This window comes from Pteropus vampyrus, unplaced genomic scaffold, assembly GCF_000151845.1.
Source record: "Pteropus vampyrus isolate Shadow unplaced genomic scaffold, Pvam_2.0 Scaffold117, whole genome shotgun sequence".
In the NCBI taxonomy this organism is placed as follows: domain Eukaryota; kingdom Metazoa; phylum Chordata; class Mammalia; order Chiroptera; family Pteropodidae; genus Pteropus; species Pteropus vampyrus.
Genome location: NW_011888898.1, coordinates 3405519 through 3426298, shown reverse-complemented (window position 1 = coordinate 3426298; position 20780 = coordinate 3405519). Strand labels below are relative to the sequence as shown.

Genomic DNA, 20780 nt, shown 5'->3' with positions numbered 1-20780 from the left:
TCAGGTGGGCTTCCTCCCAGCCCCCTGAGGCTAGGCCAAGCTTCACCTCTCTGGGCTCCCCCACAGCCTCCTAGTTCCAATTCTCTGATATGGAGGGCCCATGAATATTTTAAACAGATTATTGTGCTTTGCTACGGTCCACCCTCTTGCCTCCCTGCCTACAGGAGATCACAATCATGGTATTGGATCCAAAGGCACGAGACCTGCCCGCCTGCGTACACCCAGCATACAATGCGGCCTCAGTTACCGCCTCTGCATAGTAGGGCAATAACAGCACCTCCCTCAGTCTGGTTGCTGCGAAGGCTAACACGGGAAGCCCAAAGCCGGGGAGAGCGAAACGCTCGAGGTAGGGCAGGAGAAAGGCATCATCTGGGAGGACGGGGCCTCTCAGACCAGAGCGGGGCGGGGGGTGGGGCAGAGGGCTTAGGGTGAGGCAAAGGAGGTGACTAGGGGACAAAATTTAAGGATGCGCTCACCCTCTGGGCCCTGCAGACCTGGGAGACAGAGGCTTTCCAGATCTCTGCCGCCCTCCGCTGGTCATTCTGCAGAATGACAACCCCTCCCCTCCCTCTGCTCGCGCCGTTTCTGGCCCTCACCCCCAGCCACAGATGACCAGAAGTAGAGCACTCGACCAGCTTAAGAAGCACAGGTTCTGCCTCTGCTCCTGTGGAAAACTCGTTTTCTTCACGTAAGCTGCAATAGGAGAGAATGCCTCGTAGCGCATGGCAAACAGGAGAAACATTCCTTAAACATCAATTTCCTTCCCCAAACACCAGCATTTAACAAGCACCTACTATGTGCAAAGGACTAATGAAGATGACTGGGAAATGAGCCCTCCTCTTCAGGGCTTAGAGTGTGGAGAGAGGAGGAGGAAGGCGGGAAAGGTGGCTGAAGTAAGATATTGCCCTGTTGAGAACCTGCTGAGCCCACATACTGTTCTAAGCGCTTGTAGGTTAATGAATTTAATGCTCTCAGAACACAATGAAGTGGGTACTATTTTTATTCCTGTCCGGAAGCAGAGGCCCAGAGAGGTTACTAGCCTGTCTAATGTCACACAGCCTTGGCAGCGCAGGTGGGACTAGAACCTGTAAAGTTCTGGAGTGAGGCCAGGGGTGTTGTGCAGATCATCTATTCGTTTATTCAACAAATATTTGTGGAGCACCTACTATGTGCCAGGCGCAGTGCTGGCTGCTGAGGAGAGAGCAGTGACTATAGAGACACAGCCCCTGTCCCCAGGGAGCTGTTCACATGGAGGAAATGAGCAAGACACACGAGTAAAATATACGTCACTGGGTGATTCTTGCTGTATATAAAAAAAGTGCAGAAGGAGGAGGGCTGGAGTGTGTTTCCATTTTAAATAGTGAGGTGAGGGCCTTGAGGCCATTTAAGGACTTTGGTTTTCCCTGTGAATGAGGTGGGAGCCATGGGGGATTCTGAGCAGGGGAGGAGCAAGGGGGTGACAGGCAGAGAGGAGTCTGAGCGACGCCCTGGGCGTCTGGGGAGTGTGAAACTGCCTTTGAGTTGGAGAAGGCTGAGGGCAAGATCGGGAGTTCAGTTTCAGATGCATCCATTCTGAGGAGGCAGTTTGTGTGGACGTGGCGTTTGGATTTATCCGAATAAGACGTCTCCCGACGGGGCACAACGTGAGCCGGCGAGCGCTGCGGCGGCTGCGGTTGGTATTATCACATGAACGTTGGAGGGATCATTTCTGGTCTTGACTTCTCCGGCTGCTACTGCAGTGTCTCTTTAGGCCACCAGGTGGCGCCAGCGCACAGCGGGCAGACTCGCGGGCGACACAGGCCACCAGGCCAGAATCCCAGCTAACGGTGTTTGGACACGATTATTCTCTGTGGTCCCGGCTGTCTTGTGCATTGTTGGTCATTTAGCATCACCTCTGGACTCCACTCACTGGACCCACCAGTATGACAACCAAAACTGTCTTCAGAAATTGCCAAGTAATCCCCTGGAGAGAAAAATAACCCAGAAGCGGGCCGACCTTCACAGGGTCTGTCTTTGGCATTCTGTCTCAGTGGCTGCTAAGTGCATCCACACCCTTTCTGTAACCCAGGCAGTTCTGGCCACTGCCACCTGGGCTGAATGCCCCCCGGGACACTGCATGACAAGCTGCCACCAGATCTGGCCTCTTTCCTTTGCCTTATGGCTTCAGGCGAGCCCCCTGCTCTCTCTGGACTCACGGTGTGCCTGTTATCTGGCCCAACTGCCAAGTTCTCTCTGGACTCACGGTGTGCCTGTTATCTGGCCCAACTGCCAAGTTCACGGTGCCCCCTCTCTCTGTGCTGTGTGGTGTCCTGTCACTTGCTGATACTGGGCTAGGTGGGAGAGAGGAAGAGCTAGACATAAACACAGGCCGTGGGGAGCCCTTTTGGGCCCCAAGGGCCCAGACTACTGTGGGCGGGGCAGAAGCCAAGCCTGCCTTATCAGAGCCCCAGGGGCCCAGGCCCCAGATAACAGGACCCAAGAAGAGGGAGACTCGGGCACTACAATGTGGCTCCTATAAGAGAAAGAAAGAAAAGGCAGGAGGAAGGGAGGAACAAAGGGATTCTAGAGCTATCATCTCATTTACTCCTCATGACGACCAACGACGATGATGATATTTGCAGATGAGAAAACTAAGACCCAGAGAGGAAAAGTCCTGGCTCAAAGTCTCCAAGTCAGGAAGCGGCAGAGCCAGGATCAAATTCAGGCCTGTCTCATTCCAGAGCCCTTTGACAGGGCCAGACAACCCCTCAGATTCTAAACTTTGATTTTTCCCTCAAAAGCATACAGAGGTCTGGACTAAGCCTCCAAGGGCCAGCCAGGCCTGGTTGTGAAACTTGGAGCAAGGTAGGCCCAGGGGAGCCTGGTGGCCTCTCTGGGGACAGTCCAGGACAATCAGGCCATCAAAGAGTTGCCGGCCATCAAAACTGCCTCCCGGTTGGAGTCTGCTCTGTCCAGGGACCTAACCCAACCAGGGTGGGGCAGATGCCCATTGCAACATGCTGGTCATCGAGGGCCTGGGGGTCCCACTTTGGAGATGTGAAAACAGAGCCCTAGAATGTCCCTGTAACTTTCCAAGTTCACACGGGGAGAGAGCGGACACAGTTGGTGACACCCAGGGGACAGGAGGCCTGGCTCGTTCCCGCCCCCGTTGCTTATTTTTCCAGCGATCCCCTCTTTGTAGAGCCTCAGTGTCTCCCTCTCAGGACCTCTTGTCTTAAAAAACACAAAATGCCGCCCTTGACCTGTCGTCTTGCTCCGAGTGTCCCATCCCTCCATTCCGTCCCGTGGCACGTTTCTGGTGAGCCTCGTCCACCCTCCCTGACCCAGTTCTCATGCCATCTCTCCGCAGGGTCCTCCCACCAGGTCTCCACCCTGCGTGCCACCACCTGGCCCTCGGTGTCACAGTCATTGGTGCCGAGTCCAGTCATGGCATTCCGTGCTCACGGTCGTCTCTCAGCAATGTTCCCGCCAAGTTCTGTCTTTAGACCCCCGCTACCGTCCCCGGCCACGTCCTTGGGGACCTCACCCATTCCGCTGCTGTAGAGAAACACACGCACAATGAACCTCACATTCCAATCAGCTTCCTGACCTATCTCCTGGGCCCTGGACCAGAATATCTAATTGCCTACTCGAAATGTCTTAAAAAGACATTTTGATTTCCCAAAACACTTATTCCTCCCCAGGCCCCCTGCGACATCCAGTCAAACTCTGAAGTTGGGCATCGCTCTTGAATGCCTCCGTTTCCCTCACCAAAATATGTCCCGAAATGTCCACTCCTGTCCAACTCCACTGCCACCACTCTGGCCCAAGCCACCACCATTCTCATCCATGGCCTCCTTGCTGGTTTCTCTGCTGACGCATATGCTTCTCACAGAAGCCAAAGAAAATCTTCAGGAACGTACATCGAAACATGTCACTTGTCTGCTGAAACCTTCCAGGGGCATCGGGCTGCCCTTCCCAAAACTCCAGAGTTCCTACGGTGGCCTGCAAAGGCCCTGTCTTTGCCTCCTCCTGTCCCCTTCAGCCATACTGGCTTCTTATCACTTTCTCCAATAAGCCAAGTTTTCACCATCCAGTAGAAGCCCCACCCTGTGCCTTGTTCACACTCAGCTCTCGGCATGGCTGGAATTCACTTGTTTACTGTGTCCCTCTCCCCAGAATTAGTTTCATAAAGGCGGGACTTACATCTGTCTTGTTCAGTGCTGTGGACTGAACAAGACAGGTTTGAGAGCAGTGACTGGCACATAGTAGATGCTCGATAAATATTTGTTGGATGGATGTATGCATGCATGAATGGATGAATATGCAACCAGATAAACGAGCTTAAATTTCACCTTTAATTATACCATGCTCCCTCTCAAGAACCTTCCTTGGCTCCTCACTGCCTATAGAATGGGCAGCAAACTCTTCTTTGTGCAGCCAAAGCATTCTGAAGTGGTCCCGAATGGGGTGCTCACTGCACCCTCAGAACATAAAGAAGTTACTCATCCTAGACCGTTAGGAAGTGGTTGTGATGCAGAAGTGGCCATGTGACCTTGGGTGAGACTCTCCTCTGAGTCATCATCTCTGGAGAATGGACTTGTCACCACAGAGTGGCATATTCAATTTCTATGGCTATTCTGATCGGTCCCCATCTTTGGCTGGGTTCACTGGGGGACAGACTCAGACAGATTTTGGCCAGCAGTTTATGGGGAGACCATCACCTGCCAGGGCCTGAGGGCAGCGAGGCGGGCGGAGGAAGATGTTGTACAACTTGTTTTTGAATGTGTTTGTAAATATTTCCCAGCTCCACGTTAGCTCTCCTTATTTATGTCTAATCTTGCTCACTTTACTTTTTGCCTGCATTCGATTTGCCAAGATTTATCTGTTTTCTAGTGCTTTTCTCCCAAAGAATCTTTTTTAAAAATCTATTTTATTTATCATTTCTACTGATTTATTTTTACTTCATTTATTGCAGGATTGACCTTTAATGTCTCACTCCTATTTTTTTTTAATGACATTTTTTATTTTCTTAACTTGAATGCTCGATTCGCTTGTTTTCAATTGTTGTAATATGGAGTTTCTAAGGCTCCAAACTTCCTCTGTGGGCAGCATTGGCTGCATCTCTTATGCTTCAGTATAAACAGTGTCTACTTTTTATTACTCTGGAGTCTAGTCTAGATAATTTGTCATTTCGGTTGTGATTTTCCTCTGATTCTGGGGTTATTTAGAAGAGCAGCTCTTATTTTTCAAGAAGTTAAGAATTTGAGGTCTCCGCCGAGGATTTACTCTTTGTTATATTGGATTATGAAATAAAATGGTGGCCTGCAAAAACCTCTCCCGTCACACTTGATTTGCCACTTACCAACTCTGACTAGACCAAGTGACTTTGCTTCTCCGAGCCTGCTCTCCCATCTGTAAAGTGGGTAGGACAAATGGTTTCTTTGTAAGAGAGACCTGTGGCAATCAGGTTGGAAGTGGGGCCAGGCCACTTGTCCTGAAGCTGCCATTGCTTAGCAGCTCACCATCTTATGTTGTATGTTTATCCAGGCAGCTTTGGGAACATTGAAACACAGGTATCTACTAGGACCTGAGCCACCCTCGATGCTGCCACTGACCATCATGATGACACCTTAGGCCTGATGTGAAGCCCCTGGTGTATAACGGATGCACGTGCTCGCTCCTAACTGGGTCCCCACAATGCTACAGTAGAGCTGGAGGCGAGCTGCTTCCTGTCGGTCACGATTGCTGAGTAATGTTCATATTTACTATCACATGTGGATTAGCTGCAAGGATAAACCGTGAAGGGTAATTTATGCCACTCGTGAAATGAATTCTGCTCGTGGCTGGTGGAAATCTTCCCCGCGAGGTCAGGGGCCCTGTAGCTCCTCGAGGAAGCATGGCTCTGCCTCCTCTCGCCACCAGCCAGACCTCTCCTCCCTGCCACCTCTCCCCATGCCCTTCAGGTCCTGGCACTCACGGATGCTGCTTGTTTTGTTTCCAGGACAATGGAGGTGGTTTGGTGAAACAGCTGAATAGGAAAGAGGTTCCTCGCTTTGTGGGGAGGTTGGGGGTGAGGAATAGGACGGTGTGAGGTGTAAGGCTGCTCTTAATTCTAGAAAGAACAGGGACCAGGAAAGATGATCTGTCTGTAGCTGGATTCCACGACCGGAACCCCATAGCCTGGGAAAGTCATTCCACTTCTCTAGGAGTCAGTCCGTTTCTTGAGCAGTCAGATAAAGGGAATTAGATAAAACCTGGGCTGGTCCATATTTTTGTAAGGACAAACTGTAAGCAAAGAAGACTAGAAAGGCACTTCTCTCTGTCTCTGTCTCTGTCTCTCATACAACAAATATTTTAACACCGTCGATTGCCAGGCACTGCTCTGGATGCTGAGGAGAACTGAGATTCTTGCCCTCAAGAAGGTTACAGGATAGAGGGGGAAGAACAGATCATAAACCAGAGAACAAATAAAGGAACAAGTAGATCCACCTAATGATATGAGGTGAAAAATAATTACACGTGACTGGGACGCTCGCCACTCAGATGGGTGTGCAGGGCAGTCAGCCAATGTCTCCAATCAAAGGAGGCTCCCAGCGGGGGGTGGAGCAAGGGGAAAACCCTGGAGGTTAAGACACCAACATGGGCTTTAAATGCTCTGTATACACACCACCCTACATAAGAAGTGCCAGGCTCAAATACAAAATTTAACTTTTTGCACTTTAAACTGAATTAGTTTAGGCAAGAGACTGGCAAAAGTTTCCTGTAAAGGGCCAGATAGTACATATTTTATATTTTGGGGGCCATGCGTAGTCTCCATGACGACTACTCAATTCTGCCACTGGAACTCGAAGTGGCCATAGATAATATGTAAACAAATGGACATGGCTGTGTTCCAATAAAACTTTATTTATAAAACGAGGCAGCTGGCTGGCCAGAGTTTGCCAACCCCTGAGTTAGGCTAAAAATTAATAGAAATGTGAATGGCGAAGGAAGATCACAGAACAAGAAAGGAGATCCAGGAAACGTAAACCAACACGTGTCCTGGCTTGTTTATCACCATGTAACACATAATAGCCACAGGGCGAGAGGAAATCAAACTGCCCAACAAGAGAAGAATAGACAAGGAAGCTAGGCTCTGTCAACACAAAGGAAAAGGAAGCGACAGTGACGTGTGACAGATTACACAGAATCACAGAAAAGCAAGTCCGTCAGGTGGAGAAAGGACTCACCACACGGGAAGGACGTACTGATTATGACCTTAAACGATACATTCTTTGATCTTGGGACATGGCTAAAGAGAGAGCTAACTGGAGATTGAGGGTAATGGCGTTAGCATGACATTTTTGTGTTTGTCATTTTTCCTGAACAGATGATCAAAAACAGAAGAGAAGCAAAACGTTTTTTTTTTTAATTTACAAATTAATCCAACAAATATCTAATAAGGGTCGATCATATTAGGAGTTACCAAGATTTATTGAAAGTGTAAATGGGAGTCCCTATTGAAAGGGGGTGTTGAGAAGTAGGATTCTGTTATCTTTTTTATTTTTAATTACAGTAATATATGTATAACATAAAATTTATCATCTTAGCGGTTTTTATGTGTACAGTTCAGCACTGAGTGTATTCACATTGTGCAACCAGTCTCCAGAACTTTTTCATCTTGCAAAAATGAAACTACATTTCTTAAACAACGACTTCTCTCAGTCTCTAGCAACCACCATTCTACATTATGTTTCTATGTTTAACAGCTCTAAAAACCTCAGATAAGTGGAATCATACAGTATTTGTCTTTTTGTGACTGGCTCATTTCACTTCGCATAATATCCTCAAGGGTCATCCACATTGCAGCGTGTGACGGAATGTCTTTCTTTTTAAGGCTAAATAATATTCCGCTATAAGTACCCCATTGATTTATATAGTGCTTCTACTATTTGACTGCTGTGAATAATGCCCCTGTTCTCTGAGACTCTGCTTCCAGTTCTTTTGGATATAGACCCAGAAGTGGAATTGCTGGATCACAGGGTAATTCTATTTTTAGTTTTTTGAAGAAATATTGTTTTCCGTAGCATTTGCACCATTTTACATTGTTGCCAACAGTTCACAAGGGTTCCAATTTCTACACATCCTTATCAACACTTATTGGAGGCAAAACCATTTAGAACTGAAATCTTGGCTGTACGTGTCACTTCCTAAGATCATAATGTTTTGTTTGTCTTTCTTTCTAATTAGAAGAGAGAACAAGGACCTTATTTTGCTCACTGTTCAATCCCTGCATCTAATTCGGGATTTGAATAAGGTTATGATCTAAGGTACAGCGTAGGTGTGCCAATATTTGCTAAATGAATGAAAGAATGAACATTAATTTGACCGATAACCAGATGAGGGAAGATAATGGATACAGAAAAAGCCAAATGCACCCAACTCTGAATTCCACATAGGAGCTGGTGACCTTGGTGAAGTCCCATATTCTCCTTTGGAAAAGGGAGGCGATGATACTTTTCCACATAAGGTCATCGTGAAGAATAAATGCCACAACGTGTGTGAGTTACTTAGCACCACGCTTGACACGTAGTAGGTGGTCAATCAATGGAGGCTTTTTTATCATGGCGGTTTCATCATAAAGCACCACATAAAACTACAAGGTACTTTTACTATAAAAGCCGAATTCTTCAGACCAAACCCCCAAAGGAGAAGGAAATTGGAGGCAAGATTTCCAGTTGGTGGCAAGATCATGGACATTTCTATTGAAAGAATAGTCTCAATGGAACTAAATACAAAATAATATCACAATACAGAAAGATGTCATAAGATTCGTTTGCCCATTCTTAGGGGTTCTTCCTTTTTCTCACTATTTTTGGTCATAAACCCACCGACAAATAAAAATGTAGTTGCAGGGTAATAAGTTGGTCATGGCTGGAGTGGACGGTCCAGCAAAAAAAAAATTGCTAATTCTGGAGATAAGACTTAATATTGTAAAGATACTCTCTTTCCAAATTAATAACCCAATGCCATGCCCATCCTAATTCTACATGGATTTTTTTCATAGAAATTACGAAAACAAATCTAAATTTCACTGAATTAAGAAAATATACAAAAATAGCCAAGAAATTTTTGATAATAATGATGAGGTTAGACAGGCATGTGCACTCTGACAACCCAAAGAGCTATTCACTTATGATTTATAGACCCTTCTGTATGCATATTCCACTTCTAGAAAAGCTTACATTTAAAAGTTAGAGGAGGGTCTGGAAGATGAGAGACACTTGTCTAATAAAAACATACTATAAAAATATAGTAATGTAAATTTAAACCGTGTAAGGCAGAATGAGACAAATAGCTCAGTGGAATGGAAGACTCTTGCTACAGAATTTAATGTCTCGGATATAGTATTGCAAATAAACGAAATTATGTAATAAATACTGTTGGGACGATTAGCAGTTCATTGAGAAAAAAATAAGTGTGGGCCCTCCCCCTATCTCGCATCATACACAAAATCAATTCCAGGGGGTTAAGGACATTAGGGGCATGGTCATTCACAGATGGGAGAGAGGTTAATTCATCCTGCTTGTTCATAAAATTTCCTGGGCCCAAGAAATCAGAGAAAGAGGCTGACAACTCCATCATGGCATTAGCAATTTATTAAGGGATTTACATACAAGGTGCATCTTGGATGGAGGCAAGAGGGTGTGGATATCCTACGTGGGCAGACGCTGAGGAAGTACATAGAACAGGGCAGGATGGATGGGGTACTGGTGTGGGAAAATGTCTTTCATGCTTGCCAGGGCAGCAAAGCCCTCATCCAGGAACCAGCATGGCTGGGAGCATAGGGGAGGGGTCAATCAGAGAGTCTCCGAGGGGATTTATGGGGAGCCATCTCTGTACTGGCCCGGATCTAGCTGGCGGGTTTGGCGCTGTTCCCATCCTGGAAATCTCTCTTCCACGCTGCCTTTTTGTGGGACAATTTGGTAAGTTCGAAATGTGCGAATCCTTTGCCCCAGCAATTTCAGTTCTTGGACTCTCTCCAGGTGACCTACTTAGATCCGTGCACGTGGATTTATGTGCAGCTGTGTTCACTGTGGTGCATACAATGTGATAGTGGAAAATTGAAAACAAACTCCACGTCCACTGGAGGGGAACAGCTAAATAAATTAATTCCCCCGTCCACAGAATGGGTTACTACATGTGGCCATGCAAAGGAATAGGATAGGTCCAGTCATTCATTCAGTCAATAAGTATTTACTGAGCACCTACTATGTGCCAGGACCAGTTCTTGGCACTGGAGATAGAGCAGAGAACAAAGCAGTATTGACCTTCACGGGGATTACATTTTAACAGGGTTGACAGTCAGTGAACAAAGAACCAATAAATATACAATAGAATTCCGAGTAAGGAATCTTGTGAAACAGAATAAAGGTGAGGGTTATGGCTGGCATTTTACACTGAGTGCTTATGCAGTGTCTCTCAGGAGTGACATCTGGGCTTTATTGGAAGGAGTCCTTCAATCGTGAAGAAGAGGTCTCAATACAAAAGTAATGACAAGACAAATTATGTGTGAGAAAGAAATTATGTGAGAAAGAAGTTGGATTTGAGGCAGCTCAAGAGGTTCAGAACATTGACTTTGGGATAAAAATGGCCTGGTGTTCAAATCCAGGGTGGCACCGTGTGCTAGTTTTGTGACCTCAGGTAAGGAGCAGCTTTGTGGCTTCTGTTCCAGGGTCATCTGGCAATGTCTGGTGACATTTCTGGTTGTCACAACTGAGAAGGAGGGGGTGCTCTTACTGGGTGCTGCTAAACATCCTACAGTACGTGGAGGGCGGCAACCCTCCCGTTCCCCATACAAAGAATTCCCCGCCCCCAAACGTTGAGAATTGAGGATGAGGAAATTGCCTTAGAGCAGTGGGCAATACCCACCTTGTAGGGTGAGGACTAACTGTGTACAACGTGCTTAATTAGCACAGCCCCCGGCACGGAACGAACCCTTGATAAACGGGAACTACTATTTTTATGACTGGACTTCCCCCAAATTAAAACTGTTTTGAGCGGGGAGAAAGCAGTAAGTCGCAGGAATCACCTGTCAAATTCTAATTCCAGGGACTTCCTGGAGGGGATCCCTGCTCTTTTTAACAGCAACTCCGGTCACCATAGGGTGCTCACGTCTGCTAGTTAGAGGTGGTGTGTGAAACTCCTCATTCTCCCTGGTTTTATTTATTTATTTTTTTAGTCTCCTTCCCTGTCACCAGTTCAAGAACATTCCTGCCGGATTGTCCCCGGTCTCTCGGATATTCAGCTATCTTTCTCTGGTAGCCATTTCCCAAGAATACACTCAGGTTCCTCTTGCTGGGAAATCAAAATCAAAACCCTCCCCGAAACCTTCTTACACTGCTGGGTGGGAATGTAAACTGGTACAGCCACTGTGGAAAACAGTATGGAGGTTCCTCGAAACATTTAGATTGACCATATGACCCAGCAATTTCTCTTCTGGCTATCTACCCCCCAAAATTTGAAAACATTTATCTGTAAAGATATATGCACCCCGATATTCACTGCGGCATGCTTCATGGTGGCCAAGGCATGGAAACAATAAAAGTATCCTTCGATAGATGCCTGCATAAAGATGTGGTACATTTATTCAGTGGAATATGACTCAGCCATAAGAAAAGATGAAATCCCGCCATTTGCGACGACGTGGATAGATCTTGAGGTAATCATGCTAAGTGAAATAAGTCAGACAGAAAAAGTTGAGAACCATATGATTTCACTCATATGTGGGATATATAACTGAAAGCAACAAACAATTAAAACCCACAGACACAAACGACAGCTTCATGGTTACTTTCCCAGAGGGAAAGGGGCGAGGGGAAGGTAGAAGAGGGGAAAGGGGGTCAAATATATGGAGACAGAAGGAGATTTGACTTTGGGTGGTGAACACACAATGCGATATACAGATGACATATTATTGAATTGTACACTTGAAACCTATATAATTAACCAGTTGTATTATATTATTATTATATTATATAATAATATATTATATAGTTATATTATATTATGTAGTTATATTATATTATTAACCAGTCACCCCAATAAAAAAAACAAAAAAACCGTTAGCCTCACACACTCGCTCCTGAGACCAGCCTTCTCTTTTTACCCCTTGGCGTGGAATCCAAGATGCCTGCACTCGCTGCTGCTTCATTTCTCCTTGCTCAGCCCCCTCAGTGTTCCCCCGCTCCCGTCCCCAAGTCCAGCAAAATGGCTCTTGCCACGTGACCAGTTGCTAATCACTAGTTTTCACGCATCTTGCATCGCTTTTTTGCTGCATCCGCTGTGGGCCACTCCCTCGAGCATCTCTTGACTCTTGACTCCTGTCCCATCCGCTCTTGTCTCCCTCTCCTCATGCTTCCTGTCTGCTCCATGCACGCACCCTCGACTGTTATAAAATGAAGGCTTGGGCCACGGTCACCTTCCGCTCTCCCTCTATGCCTCCTGCTCTACTCCGTCCCGGAGCAATCTCATCTACTCCTGGATCTTCACTGATCTCCAACACCGGACACAGATCCACCCCTGATCCTGACTGTTTCTCTGAGTCCCCAAACCAGAATATGTACAACTACCTGTTGGCTATTTCTGCTCGGTTGTCTCGAAGCCCCCTGAACTCAATACACTCACAACTGACCTCACGATCTCTCCTGTGAACCTGGTCTAATTCCAGTGCCCTGGTCTCAGGGAATGGCCTAGCCATTCATGCGAACGGGGAAGCCGGCAGCTTAGTGGATCCCTCCATCTCAAGGGCTGTGTCCAGGTCCTGTATTACGTCAGCACCCCTGCATCTCCTCTCCTCCACACCGTCCCCACACTACTGCGCTCCCCCAATAAGCCCTCTACTTTGCTTCTCTGCAATCCACTTTCCCTGCAACCCAAGCCATCTATTAAAAATTAAGTCTATTCACATCACACCCAGTCCTACCTGCAGAAAATCCGTGGACCCACTGTTCTCAGGATAAAATCCAAACTCCTTATCTTGGTCCACAAGGGCCTGCACTGCAGTCTGGCCCTGTCACCTCCCCAGCCAAACTGTGCCAGGTGTGCCCCTCTGACCTCTCTCCAGCCTTACCAGCTTCCGGTTTCTGCAGCTTGTCAGGCGCCCAGCTCATCTCCCCTCAGCTTACCCACCCCACCTCAGAGACGCCTGCCCTACTGGGCGCTCACGGCCCACTGGTTATCGTCTTCACAGCACTTATCATGGTTGGAATTTTAATCATGCCCTCCTCCTGGGAGGACGGTGTGTGGGGGAAAGCAGTAAGCTTATGAGGCCACGAACCTTGTCGTCTACCCTGAGCACCTGGACACAGAACTTCATGCTCGATAAATATTAGTGAGTGGTAAACACTCAGCAAATAGAAGCTATGATTACAGGCAGGTTCAGGCAGTTGGCAAACTCTGGACTGGCCCCAGGGGGCCTTCGAGACCCAAAGTCCATCGATCCTCAGCCTCCCCTTGCCCAGGGGTCTTATTTGACTTGGGTGTCACCTGAGCCAATTCTTGAAAGAAAACCCCAGTGAGGGAGGGGGCCTGGATGGTGCAGTGGGGTTCAGTGCTTTTGCTCCATCGGCTGAGTTTTTCAGTCAACTGGTCTGGTTCCAGAGGTTGGGCGGGCAGTATTTCTCCAGGAACACCCAGCGGTCAGCCGGGCAAAGCGGACAAGTGCTTGAAGGAGCAAACAAAGCAGCCGAATGCCCGTGAGAATGGAAAGGAAAGGCCCCAAGTAGCCAAACTGTCCTAGACAAAGAGAGACGACCACCCAGGTTTAGTTCTTGAATATGTATTTTTTACTGAAAAAATCATTCATAAATTAACATACAAAAATGTACAAACACATGAGTAAATAATGTAATGACAAAGGACTATTTCTGTGAAAAGTGTTTTTTAAAACATCTTTAGATTTCAGTGCAAAAATGTACCCCTGGCACCTCTTAAAACATAAGAACAAGCTCAAAAAAACATAGTGATGTAAATGAGCTAGCTACGTTCAATGTCATCGTCAATGGTGAGTGGATACAATCAATAAATGTAGCTGTTGCTCAGCTTTTAATGTCTGTGGTAGAGGAACTCCAAAGGAGTCCCTTTAATGGCAAAATTAATATTTTTGCAAATAACTCCCCCCCCCCAAAAAAAAAACAGAGTGAAAGGAAAAACCTTTCCCTGTACACAGTAATCAAAGACAAGAATGATTTAAGGAGTCGCCTATCAGTAGCCTTAAAGAATCTCAGCTGCCAAAATATACGCAAGGTCACATTTGGTTCTTATTGTTCTTCTTTTTTAACATGAAAATTTCACACCACTGACAGCACACAGGCCTGTCTGTATGTTCTTAACGATTTAGTTTCCCACACAATACTCAGCTTGGTGGATAAGTAACTAACGGTGCACAGTAAGAGATTTCATACTAATAAAACAAACTGACACATGACTGCAAGATAATTTAAGTGACCCCGTGAAAAGGGACCTTTCCTTTTTCAAATCAGGTGTGCGCCTTCTGCCAACATTTGGTTCTTGGTGGTAAATAAGTTAATAAAAAAGCTTCAAACAAGATCATTTTATAACACTGCCAAGAATCGATCCGTCTGTCCCGGCAAATTCTTCCAAATGACATCATAGTTTTGTCACACTGAAAGCAGCTCATAGCTTTCAGTGACAAAGAAGGGAGGAAAATGAGAAGGGTGAATGAGATGCACCAAGTCCAGCACAGAGATCTGGGAGGGGAGTCCCCGGGGGAGGGCGGGGGTGGAGAAAAGGGGAAAGAAATCTTTATTGCTATATGCACCATACATCAAAGAAAATCCAGATGAGTGTCTGTGTGTAATGTTCCCTCGTGAAGGTCTTTTTTAAAGCATGAAATTCTCAAATTCTTTTAAAACATATGATACAACTTACCAGCGTTTTCAAGGGCAGCAGCCTGCTCTCTCATATGAGCCGATAAGAGCTTTGCAATGCAATTTATTTTCTAAATACCACTCTTTTCAAAAGAACAAAAACAAGAACAAAAAACTAAGCCTGGCCAATCACTCCCACAGCTTGTGGGGATCATATGTCCATGTAACCAACACATGCAACAAAAAAAACCCCAACCCACACATGTATACACAAATAGACCCCTACACACGCATCCATGTAAACCATGAAAATTAAGGAAGTTGAAGGCAAACAAGGCAATTAAAAAAAATATGAAGTACTCTTTAGAAAGTACTCCCAATCACGATATATAAATATGTTTTATGGAGAAGGAAAGGGAAAAACTGGCATTTTTCAGAATTCTGCAGAAGCCAACGGGGACTAAGGATTGAGGGATTTGGCTCAGGGAAAAACAGAGGCACAAAGTCAAATGCCATTTAGAATCTGACTTCAGAAAGCGCATGGGGATGTGACTAGAACACTTGGGCTCTTGCATCCGGGAGCTCAGTTCATTTAAGTTCAAAGCTCTGATTTGGTCTAACCCGGATCCCAGAGGACCCAGAGCACACGAGTGTCATCTGCTCCCTGGCTAAGTTCATCATTCAACAGTTCATTAGTTCTATGTAAGGTTAATAACGTTGACAAAGAATCTGTCCAGAAACCAAAAAAGGGAAACAGCGGCATCACTGCAGCTAGTTAATTTAGGCACAGATTTCAGAAATTGTGACCACGTTCCACAAAAGCAAAAAAAAAAGTAGAGAGAGAGAAAGAAAAAAGAAGACACAATCCATCCTCTCTCTGTGATGATGAGAGGACAAGACAAAGTCCAGAGACCCGGGGGGTGAGCCTGCCCGGCCCTCCCCTGACGGCTCGCTTGGAGCAGGGAGAGCAGACTGCTGTTAATAAAAAGCGGCCCCCAGTTTAGCAGAGACTGGGAACAGCGCACACTGCCCACAGGGGTGACCAGAGGGAGTCAAGAGCAAGACTTTGGAAGAAGGGGGTGGGTGGGGCAGAAGTTAGCTACCGGTGACAAAGATTGGACTATTTTGTTCTTTTGTGACATGCCCTAAATCCACTCCCTTCCAAAACGACAGCGATTTGGGACATATACTCTTCCACTACATTTTAACGGAGTTCCTACATTTGCCAACCAAATAAGTGATCTAATATATAAATCCTCAGTTTGAAATGAAGCCAGCTATAAAATTAAATTTTAAAAAGGCATTTTACATGGCTTATTTACAATTATACTTCTTCAAGAAGTGATTGTTACATGTCTATTTATCTTCCCCAATCCCTCCCACTCCACCCTCAATCCCCACCCAAAGCAGATAAGTTTTTTTTTTTTTTAAATGAAACCAAAGAGAACACCAGAGATGAAGAATGGTGTATGGAGTTTCATTGCTCTTCCTCAGACACAGCTGCCCTGTGGTGGGTTTGCATCTTTGCCCCGAAGGCCAAGAGGCGCCAAAGGCCATTCGCAGGAACAGACGCTGGGCGGGACCGCGGCGGATCATGGTTCTGGAGGTTGTGGATAAGACGGGACGGAGACAGGGGGAGAAGAGCAGCAGGACAGACATCTGTCTTGAGAAAACAGAAAGCTAGTCCTGATGAGAGAAGGTCTCGAGCTGAATCCCACGATCCCAGCGGGTCCCAACAGTGGAGGCGTTTTGTGCGTGTGCTCTGTTCACATTTTCTCCTGGAACCCTGTGATCCTCCATTAGACACTGTACTTGTAATTCTCGTCCTGTGTGGAGCCCCAGACGTCTCATCAGGCTGCTTTCTCGGTGGCGCTGGGTAAAGAAACGTATATTCTCTCCTCATGTCAGTACTCCGTCACCTGAGCCAGCTCGGGTGTCAAATTGACAGTAATGTTTTTATACAAGGCGTCGTATGTGATGTTTGCAAAGTAGTTCAAGTTGTTGAGGCCGTCCAGCCCTTGCCGCTCCTTGGACTTCCTCAGCAGCGCATACCTGTCGATGCAGAGAACAGAGCTGGCTCTGAGCAAGGGTCCAGTCTCCTCCCGACAGAGGATGGAGCAGGGCAGATCGTCGGAGGGGACACAACCCAAGGCAGTACTTGTTACCACGTGGCGGGTGACTGGCCATTCAGCCACTTCACGCTAAATGTTGTTATTATCAGAAATACCTCCTACTTCATGCCAGGTGTTTTACTAAGACATTATTTAATGCACCCGTCCCTTAAGCAAAGGAAGAAACCAAGGCTCACGATGTTAAATGACTTGCCCGAGGTCACAGAGAAGGGAAGTGGGAGGGAAGATACTACAATTACGTCAGATGAGAAAGCTGAGTCTGTATTCAGTGCCCTCTTAATCCCACGAAGAGAGTTCAAGCAATCGGAATTGGCTCTCCAGAGAGCTGTCCTCCCTCAAGTTAACGAAAGACAAAGAGCCACTCTTAAAGATGCAGATGTCACTCTGTCTACATGCCCCAATTAGTCTAATCTGGAATTTCCTTATTAAAAGCAAAAGGCATTAAGTCAACTGCAACCACACAAACAGAGGCTCAGGGACACTGTTCCAGAACTGGAGTTTGCAGAAAGGGTGCCAACTCTGCTTTGTCACGTCAGTGTAAGTCATAGAGGCCTTTCCCTGAGTGGACTTTTTCCCCTCCAACTCCTTGAAGGCTACAGAGGAGACTGCAAAGCTTAAGGTGTCAAACGAGTGATTTCCTTAAAAGATCTTACGACCGCATTTTTCACCAATAGTCTGATTTCACCCCCAAACGTCTGCCTCACAGTTAAAATATATACAGGAACTATAAAACAGCTGTCAGAGCAGGACCTTGGAGAGGGGCTGGGGAGTAAGACCAGGGGTTGTGATAAGCTCTGGGACGTTTGGAAATGAACAGTACCGAGGATGTTTGGAAGAGGAATAAATAAATTGCACCAACCTTCCAAGAAACTGGACTTCTCCTCGATGGTGATGAGGGATGGACTTGTACTTCCCTGTGTCCCCTTCCGGCCGGCTCACAGAATAGCCTGCATTCTGCACTCTGCCCAAGACAAAGAAAATGGGCTTTTCGATGGAATGATCAAGCCCTATAGGTGACCAAACCTATGCCGAGCCAAAGAAACCTCAAGCTGAACTTCCTCTAAATATTCAAACTGCCTACACCCTCCAGATAAGTTCATGGTTTTAGAAAAGAAGTCTACAATACAAAAAAAGTTTTGGAAAAAAAAATTCAAAATTCAGAAAGAAATTAAAAATTAAAAATTCTTGAGAGTAAGGTTTGACAGGTCCAACAGGGAGTGTCCCCGGCAGATGAGTGCACACACACTCCTCGCTGCCCGCTCAGCTGGGCCCCATCGCAAACATTGTTTCTTCACAGGTGGACAGCACGCTTCCCTTCCACAAGCCAGCATAAAGTAAGTCAGCAAAGTTAGAGTTGCTATGCATTTTCCCTACTTAGGCAGAGCTATGTCTCCATGGAGATGAGCTTATTTACATCACATCCTCCACTCTAGATGTAAAATTTCACAATTTACGAAAAGTCACTAGGAAGGAATTAGAATTTAGAGGAAGTATTCAGGATATTTATCCTAATGTGACAAAGATAAGATTTCCCAAGTTGAGTTTACTCGAAACTTGCCTGGGCTCTAAGAAATCATTAATATGTGAGGGTAGACTTCGGGTGTTTCTATGTGAAATCTACGGTCATTTTCATATTATGTCAACATCCTTCTGACTCCACATTATACTTATTTGAAAAATACTGTGTGCCTGGCATGGTGCAGAGCGCTGAGGGGAGCCAGCCCTCTGCACCAGCGCCGAGCTGCAGAGAGCAGGATGAGAATAGTGACAGATGAACTGTCCCGGGGCAGTTCGACTAGATTCAAGGGTCAGTTGCACCAGTTACGTGTACGGAAAAGCTCTTCCACCTGCCTAGGTCCCTAAGAAACCCGAATTTAAAATATGAGATGTCGTTTTTACCTATCGGGTTGAAACAGAATTGTCTGGAGCTTCTTTGTCCGATGTAGTAGCCATGAGCCATGTGTGGCTACTGAAGGGCTAACGTGTGGCCAAAATGTAAAAGGCTGTTTATTTCCAACGCTGGAAGCGACTGGTGTAAGAAAACGGGTATGCTAACGCACCGCTGGTGGAATCTTTTTGCAATCTTTTTTTTGGAGGAAAATTTGGCAGTAACTATCAAAATTTAAAGTGCATTTACTTCTTGACTCTGTAGTTCCATAACTAATCTTTCATCTAAAGAAATATTTGTACATATGAACAAAGGATGTTCAAAATTGTAAACAATAGGAGAGGATGAACATAAATTACTGTGTATGTAGGTAAAGGAATACCATGCGGTTGTTAAAAATAAAGAAGAGGCTGGCTCTCTATAGTAACATGTTGAGAAGACGAAGGGATGTGTCTGAGTTGCTAAAATATGAATAGAAAGACATACAGAAAGAACAGCTCGTTAAAACAGCTACTTCTTGGGAATAAAATAGGATGGCAATGGGAATTAAGATTTACTTATACGCTTTGGTTTATCCACTTTTGTATCATATAAATTTTTACCAGCAAATATTACTTTGTAATTAACAATCAACGACATATACTTTCTTTTTTAAAGCCAAGCTAGAAATTAAATAGATACAAAGTGGAAATTCTTTTGCTTAATTCATTCCTTACTTGGTTACCATTTACTCACTTTGGACAAAATATTAGCTCACATCACTCACCGACTGTTCATACAAAGTCGGATCATGCAGGCCTTCCCTGATGGCCTGGAAGAATCTGCGTGCACATAACACTAACATTCGACCTCTGGTCTGAGATTTTGGTGAAATCTGCTGTGAGTTGTGAAATACACGCCAGATTTCAAAGACTTTGTGAGAAAAAAGTGGATGTAAAAGATCCCATTACCGTTTTATATTGGTTACGTGTTAAAATGACGTTATTTTGGATATAGTGTCACATATATTTTTACCTCTTTTCTCTTCCCCCTTTATAAATGTGGCCACCGGAATGTTTTAGGTGGCGCGCGTCATGCCATCCTGGGCAGCGCTGGCCTGCAGAACCTAGAGCGGTGGCTCAGGACATGGGGGGCGGAGGGGGAGGTGCTCAGTACCTGTTCCATAGGTCGTCGTCTTCTCCGCCCCAGCCCCAGAAAGCATTAGGGAAGCCATTGATTTTCCGGAACTGTTCCACTGTTAGGCCGCTCACTCCGCCGAAGAACTCAGCATAAGGGAGCCTAAAAGGAGATGTACAGCATCGGTCACCTGTGCACAGGCCGGCTCACTGGAGAACTGTCTTAAGTGAAACGACGCTCTCTGTGCTATTGCCCAGGACCGGCCAAAGCTGTTTCCTGCTGCTGAGACGCAATACCCAGGGCAGCTCACTGAATTTTCAATAACGGCTTTATCGAGACATAATAGACATACCGCATAACTCTTCACTCATTTCAAGTGCATAATTCAATGATTTTTAGTGCATTCACAGCTGTGTGACCACGACCATGGTCAATTTTAATACATTTAAAATTATCCCCCAAAGAAGCCTGACACCCATTAGCAGTCCCTCCCCATTTCTCCCTATTTTCCTCAACCCTATGCAACCACCATTCTCCTTCCTCTGCAGATTTGCCCATTCTAGACATTCTGTACAAATGGAATCATATAACATGTGGTCTTTTTTAACTAGTTTCTTTCACTTAGCATAATGCGTTTGAGGTTCATCCACGTTGTCACAAAAATCAGTATTTCATTCCTTTACATTGTCAAATAGCGATCCACTGTATGGATATACTACATTTCGTTTATCTATTCATCAGCAGATGGGCATTTGGGTTGGAGTTAATTGGATTTGCCATCTTTGTATCTCT

General features: G+C 45.7%; 1 protein-coding gene across 5 annotated transcripts in view; it reads right to left on the bottom strand.

The window, feature by feature from the left end:
* Positions 1 to 13785: 13785 nt before the first annotated feature.
* B4GALT5 (beta-1,4-galactosyltransferase 5) overlaps positions 13786 to 20780 on the bottom strand; it is a 72330-nt gene continuing 65335 nt past the window's right edge. For 3 of the 5 annotated variants that reach the window (XM_023534051.1, XM_011365985.2, XM_023534052.1), the window contains exons 7-9: positions 20028 to 20150; positions 17844 to 17945; positions 16757 to 16904 (exon numbers count right to left, since the gene is read on the bottom strand). In XM_023534051.1, coding sequence (XP_023389819.1) covers positions 16757 to 16904; positions 17844 to 17945; positions 20028 to 20150 — 373 coding nt within the window. Of the gene's footprint in view, positions 16905 to 17843; positions 17946 to 20027; positions 20151 to 20780 lie in introns of all 5 variants that reach the window. The other 2 variants (XM_011365984.1, XM_023534053.1) reach the window with 1 other exon arrangement.